Source organism: Pelobates fuscus, chromosome 5 (assembly GCF_036172605.1).
Source record: "Pelobates fuscus isolate aPelFus1 chromosome 5, aPelFus1.pri, whole genome shotgun sequence".
NCBI classification, from domain to species: Eukaryota; Metazoa; Chordata; class Amphibia; order Anura; family Pelobatidae; genus Pelobates; species Pelobates fuscus.
Genome location: NC_086321.1, coordinates 328,791,404 through 328,813,021, shown reverse-complemented (window position 1 = coordinate 328,813,021; position 21,618 = coordinate 328,791,404). Strand labels below are relative to the sequence as shown.

At 45.4% G+C, this 21,618-nt stretch overlaps 2 protein-coding genes across 2 annotated transcripts in view; one reads left to right on the top strand and one right to left on the bottom strand.

The window, feature by feature from the left end:
* The window catches only part of SGK2 (serum/glucocorticoid regulated kinase 2), a 538,190-nt gene that overhangs the window by 259,461 nt on the left and 257,111 nt on the right, over positions 1-21,618 (bottom strand). The window lies entirely within an intron of this gene.
* Positions 762-2,832, top strand: LOC134610304 (E3 ubiquitin/ISG15 ligase TRIM25-like). Its single transcript, XM_063453249.1, has one exon. The coding sequence runs from the start codon at positions 812-814 to the stop codon at positions 2,450-2,452; it is 1,641 nt and encodes a 546-aa protein (XP_063309319.1). The 5' UTR covers positions 762-811; the 3' UTR covers positions 2,453-2,832.

Here is a 21,618-nt window from a genome sequence, read left to right as displayed (position 1 = left end):
GCAGTGAGACTGCAGGGGCATGATCTATACACCAAAACTGCTTCATTAAGTTGTTTTGGTGACTATAGTGTCCCTTTCACAAGTGTAAATTTGATTATTTTAGAAAAATGGTGCCTTAGAGGGAATGTGACAGAATTATACAAATATAATTGGGGCAAGACTATACATAGGACACACATTTAGATTATAAGAAAGGAGATTTATTCTAAGGCAAAGAAAAGGTTGTTGGGGTTTTTTTTTTTTTTTGTTTTTTTTACATTAAGATCAATAAGGTACAGATGTTTAACCCCTTAAGGACACATGACATGTGTGACATGTCATGATTCCCTTTTATTCCAGAAGTTTGGTCCTTCAAGGGGTTAAACAGAAACTGGATGTATAGAACCAGAAAATTCAGGGATGCCATTTTTAATTAGTGGGGTAACAGCTTCTTGATCTAAGGACAGACCTCACTGCCATTCTGGGGTTAAGATGGATTTTTGTTTTCTAGGTTGTTGCAATATTGAAAGTCCTTCAAACTGTTTTTTTGTGGGGTTTTAAAAAAAAATAATTTTTGCTTTCTTATGGAAGATATGTGAGAAAGGTTGAACTTGGTGGACACATGTCTCTTTTCAACCTGTGTAACTCTGAAACTACAGTCTAAATATTGTGTTAGAGAAAAGACAGATCATCACAAACTCTCAGGGTTAACAGTCAGGAAGTGAAATCCAATGATACTAAATGTCCGCCCCTTGGGTGTCACATGTGGTAAAACACGCCCACTGCTTGCTGAGAAAACAGAAAAATTACGGTTTGTTTCTTGTTGCTTTTAATGATGGCATCTGCTGATCTGAAAGACGAGCTGACCTGCTCCATCTGTCTGAACATTTATACAAATCCTGAAACCCTGCCATGTGGACATAGTTTTTGCCGGCTTTGCATTGAGAATGTGCTGGACACACAGGTTGTGAGAGGATATTCCTGTCCTGAATGCAGACAATTATTTAAGACAAGACCAGACCTGCAAAGAGCTATAAAACTGGCTAACATAGTGGAGAATTTCCTATTTACTCACCCAGAGCAGGGGGAGGTTGGGATCCCCTGTACTTACTGCGTTCAGTCTCCAGTACCTGCTGCTAAAACATGTCTGCTGTGTGAAGCTTCTCTGTGTGAAACCCACCTGAGGGTCCACAGCAAGTCAGCAGAACATGTCCTAACTGAACCCACCACTTCAATGGGGAACAGGAAATGCTCCGTCCACAAGAAGGTCCTGGAATATTTCTGTTCTGAGGATTCCACCTGTATCTGTGTGTCCTGCAGCCTTGTCGGAGAGCACAGGGGGCACCAGATGGACACTCTGAATGAGGCCTCTGAGAAGAAGAAGCAGCAACTGAGAAATACTCTGAAGAAACTGACCTCAAAGAGAGAGGAAGCTGAAAGAAGAATCGAGAGCCTACAGGAGCTCAAGAAAGAGGTGAAAGAAAAAGCAGCTGGGGTAACAGAGGAAGTCACTGCCCTGATTAGGGACATCAGGGAACAGCTGGAAGTCCTAGAGAAGCAAGTCCTGAGTGAGATCTCCAGACAGGAAGAGCAGGCCTCACTAAAAGTCTCAGATCTAATCCGGCAGCTTGAAATAAAGAAGGAGGAGCTGTCCAGAAAGATGGGTCACATTGAGGAGTGGTGTAGCATGACAGACCCTTTAACTGTCTTACAAGGACAGGAATCAGACAATGCTGACAATTGTGATGCTGAAGAGGGAGATAATGAGGACAGAGATGGTAAAAAGGTCTGTGCTGTAGGGGATCTGGACGTGTGTCTGATCTCAGTGACCTTACACTCAGGCTTAGCTAGGATTGTGACCGGAGTAAAGAGACAGCGCCATGTATCAGCTAATATGTTACTGGGGGTAGAATTAGCTTCAGACATGTTACTGGATGTAAACACGGCTTCAGACATGTTATTGGATGTAAACACAGCTGGTAATAATGTAACTGTATCAGGTCATATGAAAACCATATCTTGGTCAATAATAAACCAGAGTGGCCCAGAAATACCAGAGAGATTTCAGTATAAACAGACTTTAAGCTCCAGGAGTTTCTCCTCAGGGCGACATTACTGGGAAGTGGAGGACAGTAAGTCAGGGTGGTGGAGGTTAGGGATGGCCTATCAAAGTATAGCCAAAAAAGAAGGTCAGTCATGGATTGGATATAATAATAAATCCTGGGGTTTCGGGAGGTGGTGGTATAATAGACAGTATGAAGTGAGACATGACAGTAAAGTAATCGAGCTACCTCACCACCCTTCCAGCCAGAGAATAGGGATATACCTGGACTATGAGGCTGGGCGGCTGTCCTTTTATGAGCTGTGTGATCCAATCAGACACATACACACCTTCACTGATAACTTCACTGAGCCGCTTCATGCTATATACTGGGTATGTGGGAATAATGCCTCCTCTGAGAATTTAATGTAATAAATGATTTATTAACCCCTTAAGGATGGAGGCAATTGTACACGGTTTGGAAAGTTATAGGGTCAAATATAGGGCTTTCCTCAAATAACTTTTTAAACATTTAAATTTGCCAGATTGGTTTGCTGGGCCTATGTTGCATTTGAGACTGTATGGCATCCTAGGAATGAAAACTAACCCCATCATAGCATACCATTTGCAAAAGTAGACAACCCAGGGTATTCAAAATTGGGTATGTCCAGTCTTTTTTAGTCGCAACTTAGTCCTGGCCAAAGTTAGTGTTCATATTAGTTTATCGCAAAATCTGCCTTTTCATTATAAGTTTTACTGTTCTAAAACACTCATATTTGTGTTCAGTGATGCCTCACGAGTACAGAAGTACCTCCCACATACAGTTTTTAGTTTTTGGAAAGTTAGAGGGTCAAATATAAGGCTTGCAATTTAAATTATGGGTTGTCAGGCAGATCCATCAAATTGTAATTAATACAATTAGCTAAAAATAATACATAAATATAGACGTAGAATCAAAAAACGTATTTCTTTATTTTGTCAATCTTTCTTGTATTGTGGCAGTTGATTCACAAATTACAGAATAGTATGAAAGAAGTTAAATCAGATAGACATAAGACAGATATTTCAGCGTTTTTACAGAGGAAACTCCTAAGCGAGGCAGCCACATTTTTATAATGGTACACGTTTTATCAGGTTAGATATTTATGAATGGATTGTTGTAAAGTAGACATGCTAAAAACACAATAAATCAGGCTGGGTATTCATCATGAGTATACTACGATGGCATGTACAAACGAAAAACTGAGTGTTTCAGGCAAGATATGCGTGAGAGTGTTATAATTGCATAAACATCATGTTAGAGTTACAGGCTTGTAAAACCACGGGTTCCACCTCTCAGTGGATGTTTGCATGTTGCATGAGTCGGGCACTGTCTCCCCAACATGGGTAAGATGGTGGGTGCGTTGTGTGTGAATGTGTCTGTCAGAGCTGGTAGATGTTAGTGCCAGGTGTGGTAGGCCCATCGTGGAAGGCTGTAACACTGCTGTGGAAGGAATGCCAAGGGGGGGCCTGCTCTTCTCCTGCCTCTCTTCCCTTCGCTTACTCTCCGCAGCCGGAGCCTTTGGCATCTCGAGGTGGGCAGATAACTTGCCCAGAAGCTGTCGAACGTCTTAGCCAATCGCTCCAATATGAGCTCATATGTGCTCTGCGTTGTCTCTGCAGAATGCTGTGCACAAGGCTTTTGATTTTCAGTCATCTTGGGGTGAACTGCCCGGTGTGTAATCTGCGACAGGACGGGTGCTTGGGTGCAGTCGTAGTCTGAAGTGATCGCCCGTGGGGACTGGAATAACCACCGCCAGTCAAAAGGGGGGAAGAGGGGGACAGCAAAGTGCCGGTTGGAGAACTTGTAGAGCGGCCATCTCACCCCAGCTCAAGCTCAGGTAGGCCCTTAGGTCTCAATCGGGTTACTTCGATGCCATATGGGGTCGTGGGAGGTATCCCCGTGTACACCGTCGGCTGCTCAGTAGTTTGGTCATCGATTTGGGTCAGTGTCAGCTTGTGGTTTGCAGTTAGCTCCGATTTTTGGACTCAGATGCGGGAGCTCAGAGGGAGCACGTCTGATCCAATCAGCGGTCAGGCTCCGCCCCTTATTTATTTACATATATATATATATATATATATTTATTTATTTGCCATATCAATTAATTTATTTAACTATTTTTTGAGTTTTGGGGGGACTGCCTGACAACCCAGGCAGGCCCCCTGTAGGCAGATCCGAAGCCGGCTAATGTGGCCATGTGATAGCGACATCCTCCCGATCACATGGTCCAAGAGGGCCGGCTGGATGCAGGGGGCCTGCTTGGTTGTCTGGCAGTCCCCCCTGATCTGGAACGATGGAGGTGAGTATGCGGCTGCAGGAGGGCTCCAATTGTTAGGACATACTATGCCACCCTAATGGCGTTTAAGCCCATTTTGTGCGGTGCGGCAGAGTTCTCCATTAAGGGGTTAATCTTATTAAATATATTTAACTGAAAATCCCTGAGAGGGAATCAGGAGCCAATAATACTAATCTGGGTGTGGGCGGAACCTGTTACGAAGCAACCACTGCTCTGTGTGTCATTGTGCGTGACTGTGCAGTGTATTTAATAAACAGTGAATTTATTCCGACCACAGTTTCTAAAATTCCTAATCTGTGGCATCCTCACAATAGGGCTAGCTCCGACCCCTTGACAATTTCATTTAAAAAAAATAAAATAAACTATAGTCAGAGCTTGGCAGTGTTTCCTGACACTGAAAATTAATTCACCATAATTCACTGATGACTTATTTAAACTGTATGTGAGTGTGTTGTTTGATTGTAATGAGAGTTATAGTTTATTGCTTCTGAAATGTCTGATACTGCTAGCTGTTCTGGGCTTAAACTCCCATCATGTGTTTTACACCAGAACTATGTGTGTGTTAATATGTGTCACAATGTGTGCAAGTGTGTGTGCCACCTTGTCGGTGTGTGTCATTATGTGTGCTGGGTGGTTATTACTAGATATAAGCTGACTGAGCGTGATGGGAGTTGTAATGAGCAATGTAATCTTCCAGAAATTCTCCAGAGTTTTAGATTGAACTCTTTGTATTTTATGGAAAAGTAAAAAAATAATACATGTATTACTTGATATTCTTTACTAAAACAGTGTTTCATTCTTTCTCTAAATACTGCTATAGTTTTAAGAATGTTAAATATATAAAATGTCATTGGATCTGTTAGTTATTCAGTTTGATAAATAATTTGTATGTCAGTCAGTACAATGTGAGAATTTCAAATAAAATATTTAATGATAACTTATTGTGCCACTGTGTGATGTTTATTCTAATCAACGTAATAAGTTATATCATTATGCCCACATTCCACATTGGCCACCTTTATTTTAGTTTGCCACCATTTTATCATGCCCACTTCATGCCCATTGTCTACATTTTATTATCCCCACATCCATGCCACATTGCCCACATTTACTTTGCCGTGATGAGTCTGCACTGGGCTCCCTTACGCGCACCGTGCGGGTCTGTGATTCTTGCCCATGAGATATATTGACATCTTGCGGAAGCATAGCTGAGACTAACGGAGCGGTGAGCCGAGCGTTAGGAAGCACAGGCCCTGCTCCTGAATCGTCCACAGTTGAGGCCTACAGCCGGTGTGCGAACATAATTTTGTTATATGTGCTTCAGGCAAAATAGATGTAAATAAAGTGCTTGGTTAATGTTATATAAGTCCATAGTGATTAATAGAGAAAACAATTCCGCTAAATCTTAACATACATGACATACTTTCTCAACTCCAACTCTCTCCTCGACCCTCTTCAATCTGGCTTCCACCCCCTTCATTCTACTGAAGCTGCTCTGACTATAGTAACTAACGATCTAATCATGGCTGAGTCCAAAGGCACTCCTCCATACTAATTCCTGAAGACATCTCTGCCACCTTTGAAATTGTTGATCATGCTCTAATTCAAACTCTTCACATTCTTGATCTTTGTTATACTGTCCTTTCATGCTTCTATCTCTCCTGACATTCATTGTCTCTTTTTCTATTAACACCTTGTCTAGACATGTGCAGGGGGACCAATTTGGTTTGATTTCGGTTTCTTTTTAGGAATTCCAAATTTTAATGGAATTTTGTAATTATCGATTGAGATGACCAGAAATTCAACCAACATCTTTGGAAATTGGACATCCATTATTCCTTATTGGGTACTGTTTAGTAGACAGATGCCCTTTTTTGGTAGCCTTCTTGAGGAGGGTTCCCCTACTAATGTAACCAAATTAGGGAGATTTTTTTATAGAAATGCTTTTTTCCAGAACATGAAAAGTTCTGCCCTTTATGCCTTTGGAAACTACTGCATTGATGTGACAGAACTTTTCACAACATGCACATTAGTTTGTTTACAGGTTTTATGAAAAAATATTTTTTATACTGTTGTACAAGATCCTTTACACACAGTAGAATTCGTAGCCTCCGCAGGCCTTATATTTTACAAACTGTGGCTGTTATGATAATTGGAGTAATCGTTAAGAAACAAACAGAATCAAAGGAATTTGCATGAAAGCTAACAAAATCTAAAGACAACTGTCCCATAGCAGACTCAAAGAGGCTTGTGCTGTATTCCTTTACACATGGGGTGCCAAAAAGGTAGATCCCCAAATGTTTTAAAACTATAACTTCCGGGAGGCTTTGTCATTCTAAAGACATGCAAGGGCATGCAAAGCATCATGGGAGTTGCAATTATGTAACATCTGGGGAGCTACTTGTTGGGCACCCCTGATTTACACGCTTCCCCAGGCAAATTTCAGTGTAGTATGTAAAATGATAAACTATTGCAGTTCTGTACAGATGGCAATGCATGTGTACAGCTTGTGGCGGAACCAGCCCCGCCACTTGTGCCTGGAGAGGACTGCTTGCCAGCTTCTTGCCCTGTGATTATGGTCCCTGGGAGGTTTGGCCCTTGAAATAGCAGATTTGGGCATAATGGATTTTTTATGTGCTGCTGCTGGCCCTTTAACTCCCAGAGAAAGGGTTTGTACTTTTAAATTGGCACTTCGAATGCCGTCGAAGTGCCGAAGTAGTCGAAGTGGCCGCCATTCGAAAAACAAACACGTGGCGGCGGCCATCTTGGTTCATTCCATGCGGTCAGTGGTATGTGTAGCCAAATTCATGGAACTAAAATCGGCTACACAGTTCCGCGAACACCGCTGAGCCTTACCTTCTCCCACGAAGATTCTGCTTAACCCTCAAACCGAAGTGTTGTCTCATTATTGGGGGAATTGGATTGTATGCTGACTGCCAGGAGTGTAAACCTTTTCGTATGGTTTTCCTTTTCAAATAATTTTTATTAAAGTTTTACATATTTGTATAACAACAAGAATATAAACATTGTATTGGGGGTAGGAAGGGAAGGGGAACTTGGAAATGGAAGAAAATAACCATCCAGTAATAAAATAGGCATAACAGTGTATATGGCAAAAAAAATAAATAAAAAATATGTTTTTACATCAATGCACTTTAATAACAAATATGTCAAAGACCATATGCTGTTTTGATTTTTTCTTCCCACTTATCCCAATTGTATTTTAATATTGGGAAACCACGCATATTAGCTCTGTGTGATAATTTGTGTGCCTTGTTTTCTAGAATCAAATTAAAAACTTCCCTGAGAGATGGCACATCTTGGGACTTCCAATGTCTAGGTAAACAGGATGTAGCAGCGATCAAAATGTGACCTATGATTATTTTGTCTGATCTATTAATGGACTCCGGGAGTTTTTTAAATAAGGCTAGTTCCGAGGTTAAAATGCTAATGGTTCTGTCCACTTTAATAATTAGGTTGTGAATCAATTTCCGATATTTAGTTAATTTAGGACAGAACCACCAAATATGGGCCATATTGCCCACACCCCCACAATCTCTCCAACACCGGTCAGAATACATATTGTTCATGTTGTGCAATCTAGACGGGGCCAGGTACCAACGATATAAAATTTTATAATGATTTTCAAAGTGGTCGGTGCAATACGAAATACCTTTTAAAGCTTTAAAAAAAACGAACCATTCTTCTAGATCGTACTGGGCACCCAACTCCGTCTCCCATGACAACATATGTTTTAATTTAACTAGGGGCTTGGCGTTATAAAACGAGTAGCATAAGGATATCATTCCTTTACTAGTGGGGCTGCATAAAAAAGCTTTCTCTAATTGAGACATCCCAAGCGTTTTATAGTTTTTATCAGTTTCAGGTACCTTATATAGTTCTTTCAATTTGTCAATGATTACCTTACAATCCAACTCACATACACTCGTTAATCCATACTTAAGTTTAAATTTTTCCAAAGAAAGAATAGCATTGCCATGAAAAAAATTGTCAAGATTAGTTATAGAGCATTCCTTCAACAGTTCTATTTTATTTTTTTTTTAATTCTTTATTTATGCCAAGGTAAAAACAGTACAGTGAACACACATTACATCGAAACATTGGAAGATATAGTAACAGTTTGTATGCCATGTCTCCAGTGCATCTTTAAAAACAAAAGAGTGACACTCCTTACATACTTTTCCTACACCGACATATCTTGGAGTGAGTAGAACAAACAATATAGCGTGGACACACTGTCTTCCCTGGTATATTTTAATTTATAACATAAAAGTAAAATCAGATAAGACGTGAATAAAATATATATCACCTCATATACATTTCTTTAGTCTATAGGACATGCCCTATTCTTTCTCAGGTTTTCATATGCGGGTTCAAAAAATCCGCCTCTGAGTCACCTAAGAATTGCAATCCGTCTGTTTCTGTGCGTACAGGTCCATGTCCCCTCGTAATGCATGTTAGTTATGTATTGAGTGGTTATATTTCAACATTTGCGGTGAATACTCACGGTAAAAAGAAAATAGAAGAAAACAGATAAGAGGGGTAAGTAGGAAGAAAGAAAAAGGGAGTACGAGGGGGGGGGGGGGAGGGTGCAGGGAAGAACCGGCCAGTTCATATCCAATCTATCTAATCCTAGCCTTGGTAGTATCGTTAGCGTGTACCTCAGGCATTCGCTGCGCTGGCTTCCCAAGGGCCCCAAATTTTTTCAAACTTTTTTGTCGAGCCTCTAACCCTGGCTGTTAGGTCATCCATCAGATAATGATCTCTAATCTTCCGAATTACCATATCAATTTCCGGAGCCTCTCTCCGCAGCCACATCTGTGCCAATGCTCTCCTAGCGGCTAGGTTTACCTTATGCAACAGGGTCTGTTCCGCTTTTGTCCAGTTCTCCATAGATCTAGCCAGCAAGAACACCCACGGGTCCAGCTTAACCTCCCTCTCAAATATGTCTTGTATCAATTGCGCAACCTGCCGCCAAAAGACCTGTGCTATTGGACATTCCCACCACATGTGAACGTAAGTGCCCTTGAGGCCGCACCCCCGCCAGCTGTAACGAGTATATACCCCTACACGCAGGATCCAGCCTAACAGAAGACAGTACAGAGGAGAGATACGTCTACCGGACCTTAGAGTGGCCGGACTCGACGTAATAGGATAAGACAGAGTCAGGAACGATCCGAGGTCAAGGGCACAAAGAGACAGCGTAAACGAAAACTAGCCGGGGACTGGTACACAGGAATCAGCAAGCCGGCAAACAGTACAGAAGGATAAAGCGAAAACGAAGTCAGAATACAAAGCCAAGGTCAAATACGGAGAAACACAACTGAACACAACAAGCACTAAAGGGAACTGTAGCAGAAACCACGATAGGGCAAGGAACTAAGGGAAAAGGGTAAGTATAAGTAGCCTTCAAACTAATGTGATTGGCTCCTGTCACTTCCACTCCCCCAACAGGTAAGTGTATGGGGTGATTGGCATGACAGGAGCCAATGGGAGCCTTTTTGCAATTTAGGCTCCCACTGTCTCTTTAAGAGCGCGCCCGAGATTCGCGGCGCGCTCTTAGCTGCAGGCGGGACACGTGACCGCTTCCCGCGGTCACTGCCCGCCTTCCTGTCTGAACAGTCGGACGAGCCGCGCGCGGCTCGTGCAGCCGCAGGACCGCGCGCGGCTTGAAGAGAGGACCGCGTCCGGCCCCCGGATAAGGTAAGTACCGCTACAGTACCCCCCCCTGAGGACACGCCCTCCGGGCGGGCAGGACCAGGCCTGGCAGGAAAACGCGAATGGAAAGAACGTACAAGGCGGGGAGCATGAACAGCATCCGCAGAAATCCAACTGCGCTCCTCAGGCCCATAACCCTTCCAATGTACCAAGTACTGAAGCCGACCCCTAAGAAAACGAGAGTCAATAACAGCAGATACTTCGAACTCCTCATGACCCTCCACAGAGACAGGAGGGGGAGGGGGAGTATGCCGGGTATAGCGGTTGCGTACGTAAGGCTTCAACAAAGAGGTGTGAAATACATTGGGTATACGCAGATTCTTAGGCAGACCCAAGGCATAAGAAACGGGATTAACCTTATGTATAATGCGATAAGGACCAATGAAGCGGGGAGCCAATTTCATAGAAGGCACCCGGAGGCGAATATTCCGTGTGGAAAGCAAAACCCTGTCCCCCACAACATAGGAAGGAGCCGCTCTGCGATGCTTGTCAGCCTGAGCCTTCTGGCGGGCAGCAGAGTCCACCAAAGAACGCTGAACCTGCTCCCAAGTACTACGCAAACCAGCCAAATGCTCATCCAGAACTGGCATGCCCTGAGAGGAGAATGCAGCCGGAAGAACAACGGGATGCTGGCCATAGACAACGTAAAAAGGGCTTTTGCCGGAAGAATCATGAGTGGCATTATTCCGAGCAAATTCAGCCCAAGGAAGCAGGTCAGACCAATTGTCCTGATGGTGAGACACAAAACAACGGAGGTACTGCTCAAGAGACTGGTTGGCACGTTCAGCAGCTCCATTAGACTGGGGATGGTAAGCGGAAGAAAATGAGAGGGAAATACCCATCTCCGAACAAAAGGCTTTCCAGAACCTGGAAATAAATTGGCTACCCCTATCGGATACAATAGATAAGGGAATACCATGTAATCGAAACACTTCTCTAGAGAAGATAAGAGCCAATTCCTTGGAAGTGGGCAACTTGCGAAGAGACACAAAGTGAGCCATTTTGGAAAACCGATCTACTATCATTAGGATGACCGTGTTACCATTCGAAGGGGGTAATTCAACAATAAAATCCATTGATAGATTAGACCAAGGTCTCTCGGGAACGGGCAACGGATGCAACAGCCCACAAGGAACTCTACGAGAGGTTTTCATACATGCACAAGTAGTACAAGCACTTATATAGTCAGTAACATCCTTACGTAAGGTATCCCACCAGAAATACCGAGAAACGGCTGACACTGTTTTGGAAATACCAGGATGTCCAGCAGTCTTAGTATCGTGATAGAGTGACAGAATATCCCGTCTCTCGGGAATGTCAACGAACAATTTATCATTAGGCCTCTCGCTGGGTGCCATGCCTTGTTTCGCTTGTATGGCCTGCAAGAGGGACGAGGAAATAGACAATATAGTAGTTGCTATTATCCTGTCTGGGGGAATGACAGGAGTGACATCAATCTCCTGTTTGTCAATAGTCTCGAATTGTCTGGACAGAGCGTCCGCTTTGGTGTTCCGGTCACCTGGCCTATAGGTGATTATATAATTAAAATGAGACAAGAACAGTGACCACCTAGCCTGCCTTGAAGACAATCTTTTAGCTTCGCTAAGGTAGGATAGGTTCTTGTGATCTGTAAATATGAGAATAGGATCCTTAGTTCCTTCTAGCAAATGTCTCCATTCTTTGAGTGCTAAAATGATAGCAAGGAGTTCGCGATTACCCACATCATAATTCCTCTCTGCCTTGGACATTTGTTTAGAAAAGAAGCCACAAGGATGCAATGGCTTGTCAGGAGACTCTCTTTGGGATAAGACAGCACCTACCCCTATATCGGAAGCATCAACCTCAAGTATATATGGCAATGAGGGGACAGGATGCTGTAAAATAGGGGCAGAGGCGAACGTAGTTTTAAGAAAGTCAAAAGCCTGAAGTGCCTCAGTAGACCAGACACGTGTATTGCCATCCTTTTTAGTCATACGAGTAATAGGCGCTACTATAGACGAAAAACCTTTGATAAAACGTCTATAATAATTAGAGAAACCCAGAAAACGCTGGATGGCTTTCAGACCTTGCGGCAGAGGCCATTCTATGACTGCAGCGAGCTTCTGGGGATCCATCCGAAAACCCTCGGCGGAAATCAAATACCCTAAAAACTGGACCTCGGACTGGTCGAATAGACATTTTTCTAATTTGCAATAAAGACCATTAGCAAGAAGGGTCTTCAGAACTGTTGTAACATGTCTGTGATGAGCGTGAATGTCAGTAGAATATATTAAAATGTCATCCAAGTACACAATAACAAATGAGTGAATAAAGTCCCTTAAGACATCATTAATAAATTCTTGGAACACTGCTGGGGCATTGCACAGCCCAAATGGCATGACGGTATACTCATAATGACCTGACCGAGTGTTAAAGGCTGTCTTCCATTCGTGGTCCTTTTTAATACGTATCAAATTGTATGCTCCTCTAAGATCTAATTTGGTGAATACCGTAGCATGTTTGAGCCTGTCAAACAATTCTGTTATTAGAGGTATAGGGTAAGCATTTTTGATGGTGATCTTGTTAAGACCTCTATAATCAATGCAAGGTCTTAAATCACCTTCTTTCTTTGATACAAAGAAGAACCCCGCTCCAGCCGGAGAGGAGGATCTTCTAATAAATCCCTTGTCTAATGACTCTTTAATGTACTCCTCCATGACACGGTTTTCTTGAACCGATAGGGGGTACACCCTGCCCTTAGGAGGTATAGTACCAGGCAACAAATCAATAGCACAATCGTAGGGTCTGTGAGGCGGTAATTTGTCAGCCTCTCTTTTATCAAAGACAGTCCTTAAAGTTAAATACTGAGAGGGTATTGTCGTAGATAAAGGAGGAACAGTAGGAACGTTAATAGAATTCACAGGCGTGACTTCAATAGTACATGACTCATGGCAGGCTTCACTCCATGATTTTATCTGCCCTGTCTTCCAGTCAAAAATGGGATTGTGGGCACGTAACCATGGATACCCTAACACCAACTGTGAAGAGGGAGAGGTGATGACCTGGAACCGAATGGTTTCATAGTGTAGAACCCCTGTGTACATGTGTAGCGGTGCAGTCTCGTGAGTAACAACAGGAGATATCAATGGTCTACCATCTATGGCCTCAACGGCCAAGGGTATCTCCTTCTCTCTGATGGGAATATTGTTTCTCTTTACAAAACCAGAGTCTATAAAGTTCTCGGCTGCCCCAGAATCAACCAGGGCGTCTATGTTTTCAACTATACAACTCTCTCCCATATGTAAAGAAACAGGAAGAAGCAGTCGGTTAGGAGGCAATGTAGGAGACTTAGAAATCACACCCAAGGCCAGTCCCCTATAAGGTCTTAGGTGCGAGAGTTTTCCGGGAGCAGAGGACACTCCTTTACCATATGGTCTCTCTTACCACAATATAGGCAGAGTCCCTCCCTTCTCCTATGTAATTTCTCAGTATCTGAGAGTTTGGCAACCCCTAATTGCATAGGTTCCTCTTCAGATACTTTAACACTCTCCGGTATATTAACTCTGGGTTGAATAGGTGTAACAAAACGTCTATTCCTGTTCTTAGTATAGAGCCTGTCACGAATCCTATTATCTATATCGATGAGGTAGTCAATAAGGTCCTCTAAGGCAATAGGAAGCTCCTTAGCTGCTACCTCATCCAATATAGAGTCTGATAAACCTTCCATGAAGGCCGTAGTTAACCCATTATTGGTCCAATCGACCTGTGAGGCAAGGGTACGAAACTGTATAGCGTAATCAGCCACAGACCTAGAACCCTGTTTAACCCTCATTAATGCTCTAGCGGCATTCTTAGACCTTTTCATAGTATCAAAAGTTCTGCGAAAAGCTGTTAGGAAACTGTGAAAGTTATGCACCATAGGTCCATTAGCCTCCCAAATAGGGTTTGCCCATTCAAGTGCTTTGTCGGTAAGTTGGTGCATAAAGAACCCAACTTTAGACCTCTCTGTGGGAAATGAACGTGGATACATTTCAAAATGAAACTCTATTTGGTTAATGAACCCTCTGCATGTCTTAGAATCCCCTCCATACCTAGGAGGAGGCGTTAAATGTGCTGTAGCGTTAGGCATAGTCGATACTTCAGGAAGCAGGGGTGCAGGAGGGTTAGGTGCGGTTGCTGGAATGGTTCTAGCTAAGAGCGTCTGGAGAGCCTGAGCTATTTGATCCATACGGTGATCCTGCTCTACAAATCTAGCCTCATGGGTCGCCATCTGTTGAGCTAAATCTGCGGGGTCCATGGCCCTATCGTAACAATAGGACCGCGCGCGGCTTGAAGAGAGGACCGCGTCCGGCCCCCGGATAAGGTAAGTACCGCTACACCAGCATAAGTCTGTAGTAGTTTGGTTCATACGGCTCAACTTAACTGGGGTAACATACCATCGAAACAGCGTCTTGTATGCTTGTTCTTGTATTGAGACGCACATAGAGGACTGCGCGGCCGCCTCCCACATTTCCTGCCATTCCACTCCTTCCAGTGTCTCCCCCAAGTCTGCCTCCCATTGATCTATATATGTAATTCCTCCCCATTCTAAAGTGTTATTGCACAACTGTGAGTATAGAAGCGAAATCAGTTTGCTCGGGAATTGTTCTTTCGCGCACATTCTTTCAAAGAATGTCATCTTTGCTACTGCGGCTTTTTTAACCTGAGTGTCTTGGGCGTAAGCTCTAATCTGGAGGTATCTAAAAAAATCAAAGGTTCGCAAAGATGTTTTGTTGCTCAAATCCTCAAATGTCCCCAACGACCCTCCCTCATACAACTGGTATAATCTCTGCAACCCCGCCCGTTCTATGCCTCTAAAATCCCGGGCCGTCATTCCTGGTAGGAATGCCGTGTTCCTCAAGAGAGGGGTCATCGGAGAGGGGGAGGACGCCAGGCCATACTTAGGAGCGGCTGCGTCCCATATTCTCAGAGAGTTGATAATCGCTGGACAGGGCACTGTGATGTGTGGTCTGTGCTCTCTAGGGGTCCACATATAGAACTGAGGCATATCCAGTCCCATAAGGGATGCTTCCAGGTCTACCCATCTCCTTTCTTCCGGTGGAGAGTGCCACATTGCCACCTGGGCCAGTTGGGCTGCCTCATAATAAAAATGTAAGTGTGGAAGGCCCAGTCCGCCCCTGTCCCTAGCTCGGTAGAGGATGTTGCGTGAGACTCTATGTTTTTTGTTTTGCCATATGAATTTGCCTATCGTTTGTTGAAGTGTCCCTAAGTCAGACCTAGTTACTTTAATCGGGAGGGCCTGAAACAGGAATAATATTCTGGGGAGTACATTCATTTTAACAGAATGGATCCTCCCTATCCAAGAAATCGCCTTATCAGTCCAGTTCTCCATGTCCGCTATCAACGTCCGTATCAGCAGGGTGTAATTCTGTTGAAACATTTGAGATGGGTCTGCCGTTAATCGGATGCCTAAATATTTTATGTAATCCCTCCCTATTCGTAGGCTATGTGTCATCCTTATGTAAGTGACGTCCGTCTCTGGCATACCTATAGGTAGTACGCTAGACTTGTCCATATTCACTTTGTATCCGGCCAGCTCCCCAAAATCCTTCAGTACGGTCGTTAATGCCGCCATAGAGTCTCTCGGTTCAGTCAGAGTCAATAATACGTTGTCCGCAAATGCCGATACCACATATCTTTGCCCACCTACATCTATCCCTTTAATGTCCGAAGCTACGCGTATTGCCTGAAGGAGTGGTTCTAACGATAAAGCAAATAATAAGGGGGACAATGGGCAGCCCTGTCTAGTACCGTTGCTCAGATCGAATGGCTTTATCCTTGCGCCCGAAATGCGAATTTGCGCCCTGACGTTGGTGTACATGGCTCGCACTGCCGTCGTAAACTGGGCTAACAGTTCTATTTTTAAGGATGGAATATAATCTTTCAATAACTCAATAGGCATTGCTCTATATATGCTGGGAGAATTATCATTTTTAAAAACAGTATCCCAGGCCTTAAGTGTAGTCTTGGTAGATAAAAATAACTTTGTAATTCCAGGTCTTTTCTTAGAATTTAACCAGGGTAATTCTGACAATCTAACCGGTAACATTTTTGATTCTTCTATTTCCATCCATCTGGGTTTATCAACCTGATTATTAAAGCTCACAGCCACTGCAGCGTTAGTGGCGAAATAATATTTGCGGATATCGGGAACACCGATACCGCCATTCGATTTGTGGTGCTGCAAAGAAGTGAGCTTCACTCGAGCAGGCTTATTCCCCCAGATGAACTTCATCATTGTCGAGTGAACTTTATTAAAAAATGATAATGGGGGGGGGCGTGGTTTGAGCGCTGAACGAGATGGCCGCCTAGAGAAGGAGCTCCGCACCCGAGACTCCCAATACCGCCCTGTAACCCGCTGTAAACCTCGACTCACCACGTTAAAATCCCGATCCTGACTCAGCCCGAGGAGGTGCACCCCCGTACCCGCGGATGTCCAGCCGCAAAACCGGCAAGTACGGCCGCAGAGAGGCAGTCTCAGTAGCAGACATGCTCACCACGCCGAGGCCCGCTGCACGTGGCGCACACAGTGACCAGGCTGCATCTCAGAGAGGAGACGAGAGTCCACCCGCGTGGTCGGATGCCCCTCCAGAAGCCTCCAACGCTGCCATCCTCCAATCCCTGGCAGAGGTAAAGGGGTATTTAGCAGCAGAGATCGCACGAACGGCGGCGGAAGTTAAGGCCGAAATCGCCGCCATTGGGGCCCGCACCACGGCCATAGAGCAACGCATGGCTCGCATAGTTACAGCCCACAACGGCTCCACAGCAGCCTCCAACGCCATGAAACAGCGAATCACGGACATGGAACTCGAGATAGAAGATATCTCTAACAGAGCGCGCAGAAACAACTTGCGCGTCCGCGGCCTACCTGAGTCTGTACCAGATGCTGAACTGGAGACTACCCTTATACACTGCCTCCGCCAAGGTCTGCCTGACATACCAGATCAACACTGGCTAATCGACAGAGTCCACAGAGCCCTCCGGGCCAAGGGCCCCAACAACAGCCCGCCCAGAGATGTGATTATAAAGTGGCACTATTTCCAAACCAAAGAAGCCATACTGAAACGCAACAGAACACAAATATATAAATGGAACGAAGTAGAGCTGCAGCTATACCAGGACGTAGCGCCGGCAACGTTACAGCGAAGGCGAGAATGGAAACCGATCACAGACCTCCTCAGAGCAAAGGGAATCCGGTTCGCATGGGGATATCCATTCAAGATAATAGCATTTAATGGCGCGAAGCCTGCCGTCCTTCTACCCTCAATGGACGTTCATGCCTTTCTGAAGAGCGTCGACATCACGGCTCCTGCGGACCTCCATATCCCCACCAGCAACACGGAGGGACTAACCCTGCTACCAGAAGCGTGGGGAGCTGGTGGCTCACACCACCCCAGCACGAGGGACTCCAGATAAGAAGGACATAAAACACGCAAGCTTCAGCTGATTACCATAAGTTTTACATTGCCATACTGCATATTGTTATTGCACCTAAGATAGCTCATTATGTTTGGGACATAGGATAGTGGGGGGGTAATTTGCACTATGTCACTACGGGCGGGGGGGGGTGGGATGGAGGGGGAGACGAGTTGTGCCTCAGGGGCCCTGGCTGCTCTTACAAGCACCAGCCCACCTACTGTGCGGACAGGGGGTGATGTGGGAACTCCGACCACCCAAACACGTGGCAATAAGCCAACAGCAAAGGGGGACGCCCGCAGGCCTGCTAGCCAAACTAGAGCGGGGGGCAGCCTGGTCACCTCTGCCTAACCGCAGCCATCGGACAGCGATGTCTTACGGGCATGATACGGAAGACCCAGCACAAGCACACGCACAAAAAAAAAAAAAAAAAAAAAAGAAAAACTAGGGATAAATAAATAACCATATGATTGAAAAAATGTTTATTGATATATTAAAAAAAAAACAAAAAAAAAAAAAAACAGCCACAAGCACCAACCACGTACGAACTCTATACTAAAACCCTAGAAGGAAAATGACAGGCCCTATGCCTACCCCAGTCCTACCCTGCCCACCAACTACAGCATGTGAACCCTACTACCTAAGGTTGTATTTGTTCTAAATGGGAGCCTCGTTAGGGTGCTAGGCGGCTGAGCCTCCACCCCGCCTGAGGCGAATCCCTCGGCGCGGTGGATGCACACCCCCATAGCTCCTGGCGACTGGTAAGACCCGGAATTGTTATATTATTATTTTGTTACAGTATCGTATTTATACACTGTTATACCGACCCACCACTTAGGGGGTTGTATTGTAGAACTGTGAACGGTAAACACGCAGATCAATACTAAATTGTATTTTGCTTTCTCTAAGGTAGCAGACCACCTATCGTCTACTACCCCTTCTCCTCATCTTCTCCTTTCTTCCTACCACTCTCTTGCTTTCCTCTCTCTCCCCCCCCCCCCCCTCCCCCTCGGAGGAGCTACAACACCTGAAAGGACACAGATTACACGGAAGCAGACGGGCGAGCCTCGGACCTACAGTAAGCGACAAGGCACAGAGTGAGTACACCTTTACAACACACACTGACACAAAATGGACCTCAAACTGACCTCACTGAACGTTAACGGACTTAACGCCCCTAACAAACGCAGGTTACTTCTCAGGGAGCTACGCAGACAACAAACAGACATTGCATTCATACAGGAATCCCACATACCGCGCTCAGCTAAAACGCAGCTAACAAACCATATTTTCACGAAAGCATACACCTCCAGAGCTCCTTATAAAAAAAACGGAGTGGAGATCCTCATACATAAAAGGTGCCCCATTCAAATCACGGGCACACACACTGACACTGAAGGCCGGTACGTGGTACTCACAGGCACGCTGCACGCTAATACGTATCACCTAATAAATGTATACGCCCCAAACACCCCCACCCCGCAGTTCTGGACGAACCTAACCAGCCTGATTAGGGACCTCCCCAGGGGGATACTCATCCTGGGAGGCGACCTCAATGCCACACCCTGTCCCGCTTCTGACCGTAGTGGAGGCACACGCCTCCCCCGTTCGCATAACAGGGGAGCGCAAGATAAACTCCTACACCAGTTTATCCAGAGCACAGGCCTGCTGGATCCATGGAGACTCCAGCACCCTGGAGAACGGGACTACACGTTCTTCTCCGCGGCACATACCACTTACTCACGGATAGACCTGTTCCTTACAAACAAACTCGGCATGCATTGGCTTAAGACCACCGAGATTAACCCCATATCGTGGTCTGATCATGCAGACATTGGTCTTACTCTAAAAACCCCAAGCAACCACACCCCCTGGAAGTGGAGACTAAACGCCTCCCTCCTCAGGGATCCACACATCAAAGAGGACCTCCTCAAAGAAATAGTCCTCTACTTCCAAACCAACGACACCCCTGATATATCCCCAACCACCCTCTGGGCGGCCCATAAAACAGTAATCCGGGGTCTCCTTATAAAGATAGCGACACGACAAAAACAAAAAAAACACGAGAGGTTAGTAGACCTGCAAAACCAACTACGCAAGCTAGAAGCACAACACAAGCAAACAGCCACCCCGGCCACGACTAGCGAATTGACAAACACAAGAAGATCCCTCAGAGAACTCATGACAGATGACGTTGCTAAAGACCTCCTCAGGACTAAAAGACTTTTCTATGAAAAGTCTAACAAAATGGACACCCTCCTTGCGAGAGCCCTTAGACCCAGAGCTGCAAACACCTTAATAACAGCTATAAGAAACAAACATGGACAGGTCCTCACAACCCCTAAAGAGATAAATGAGGAATTCACAAACTATTTCGAGTCCGTGTATAACCACTCCCCCACACTAGCAGGAGATAATGCAACATACGCAGCAACGGTGTCCTCCTTCCTAGATGAAACCCAGCTACCACAGATAGGGGCCGACCTTATGGCACCCCTGGAAGAGCCCATAGATGCGGAAGAGGTAGAAAGAGCAATCGCAGGGCTCAAGGGGAACAAAGCCCCGGGCCCCGATGGTTTTGACGGCACCTACTACAGGGCCTTCAAGGACGAATTAACACCCTACTTAATGAAAATGTACACGCAGTGGACTGGGGGGGCTGCCCCCAACCCAGACATGGCAACCGCGAATATAACACTCCTCCCCAAGCCAGGGAGGGATGCCACGCAAGTCACCAACTATCGCCCCATCTCTCTCATAAACTATGACGTGAAGGTCTATGCCAAGGTACTTGCAAATAGATTAAACCCCCTCCTTACCACATGCATACACGCTGATCAAGTGGGCTTCGTCCCCACCAGACAGCTCTATGAAAACACGAGAAGGGCCACTGACCTCATGTGGTGGGCCGGGAGGACTCGAACGCCTTCTCTGATCCTCTCTCTGGATGCGGAGAAGGCGTTCGACAGAATCCAGTGGCACTACATGTTCGCGGTCTTGCGTAAGCTACAACTACCGGACCTTTTTATAACGGCTGTGAAGGCCCTGTACACCAACACCAGAGCGCAAACGCTTATCCAGGGCGCTGAAACACGCCCATTTACTTTGACGAACGGAACACGCCAGGGTTGTCCCCTCTCGCCCCTTCTATTTATAATAGCCCTTGAACCACTACTTCAACGCATCAGAGCCCACCCCCACATAACGGGCATGACTATAGCGCAGACAGACTTCGTGGTCTCTGCTTACGCAGACGACATATTGCTCACCCTCACCGACCCAACACGCTCAGTACCTAACCTCATCACCCTACTGGAAGAGTACCGACTGGTCTCTGGCTATAAGATCAATCTGGACAAGTCGGTGGGCATGCCACTGGGGTTGACAGAGACGGAAGTGACTTGGCTGCAACGAGCCACGAACCTACACATCAGCCCCCGACCAATTAAGTACCTAGGTGTACAACTAACCGCCGACCCCAAGGACCTCTACGCGGAAAACCATCAGAGACTCATGACCACCCTAATAAAAGACCTTGATAAATGGCACGAAAAACCCATCTCTTGGATAGGGAGACTCCATAGCGTTAAGATGAACCTTCTCCCTCGCCTCCTGTTCCTTTTCCAAGCACTACCAGTCAAAGTAACTAAGGGAGATCTCAAAACACTACAAACATCCATAGACAACTTTATCTGGGCGCACAAGAGGCACAGGATAGCCAGACAGACATTGTATACTCCAAAGAGCAAGGGGGGACTGGGGCTCCCGAACCTCTACCTCTACTACCTTTCAGCACAGCTTGCACAAATCATCGAATGGCATTCACCACCAGATGCCCATAAATGGGTCGACTTAGAGACCCTGCTCATGAGCTCCGACCTCCCGCAGTTCTGGATCTGGGTGCCACGACCCGACAGACCAGAACTTCGAACGAGGTGCCCGGCCATCCTGAACTCAATCAGGATTTGGGACTTAACAGCACATAAATATGCCCTAACACACCCAGTGTCTCCACTAACCCCATACCTCCGTAATAAAGCATTCCCACCAGGACTAGTGGCGAGGGAT

What these genes read in the sequence shown, in the direction of transcription:
- LOC134610304 (XM_063453249.1), top strand. Translation starts at nt 812, where the DNA reads ATGATGGCATCTGCTGATCTGAAAGACGAGCTGACCTGCTCCATCTGT.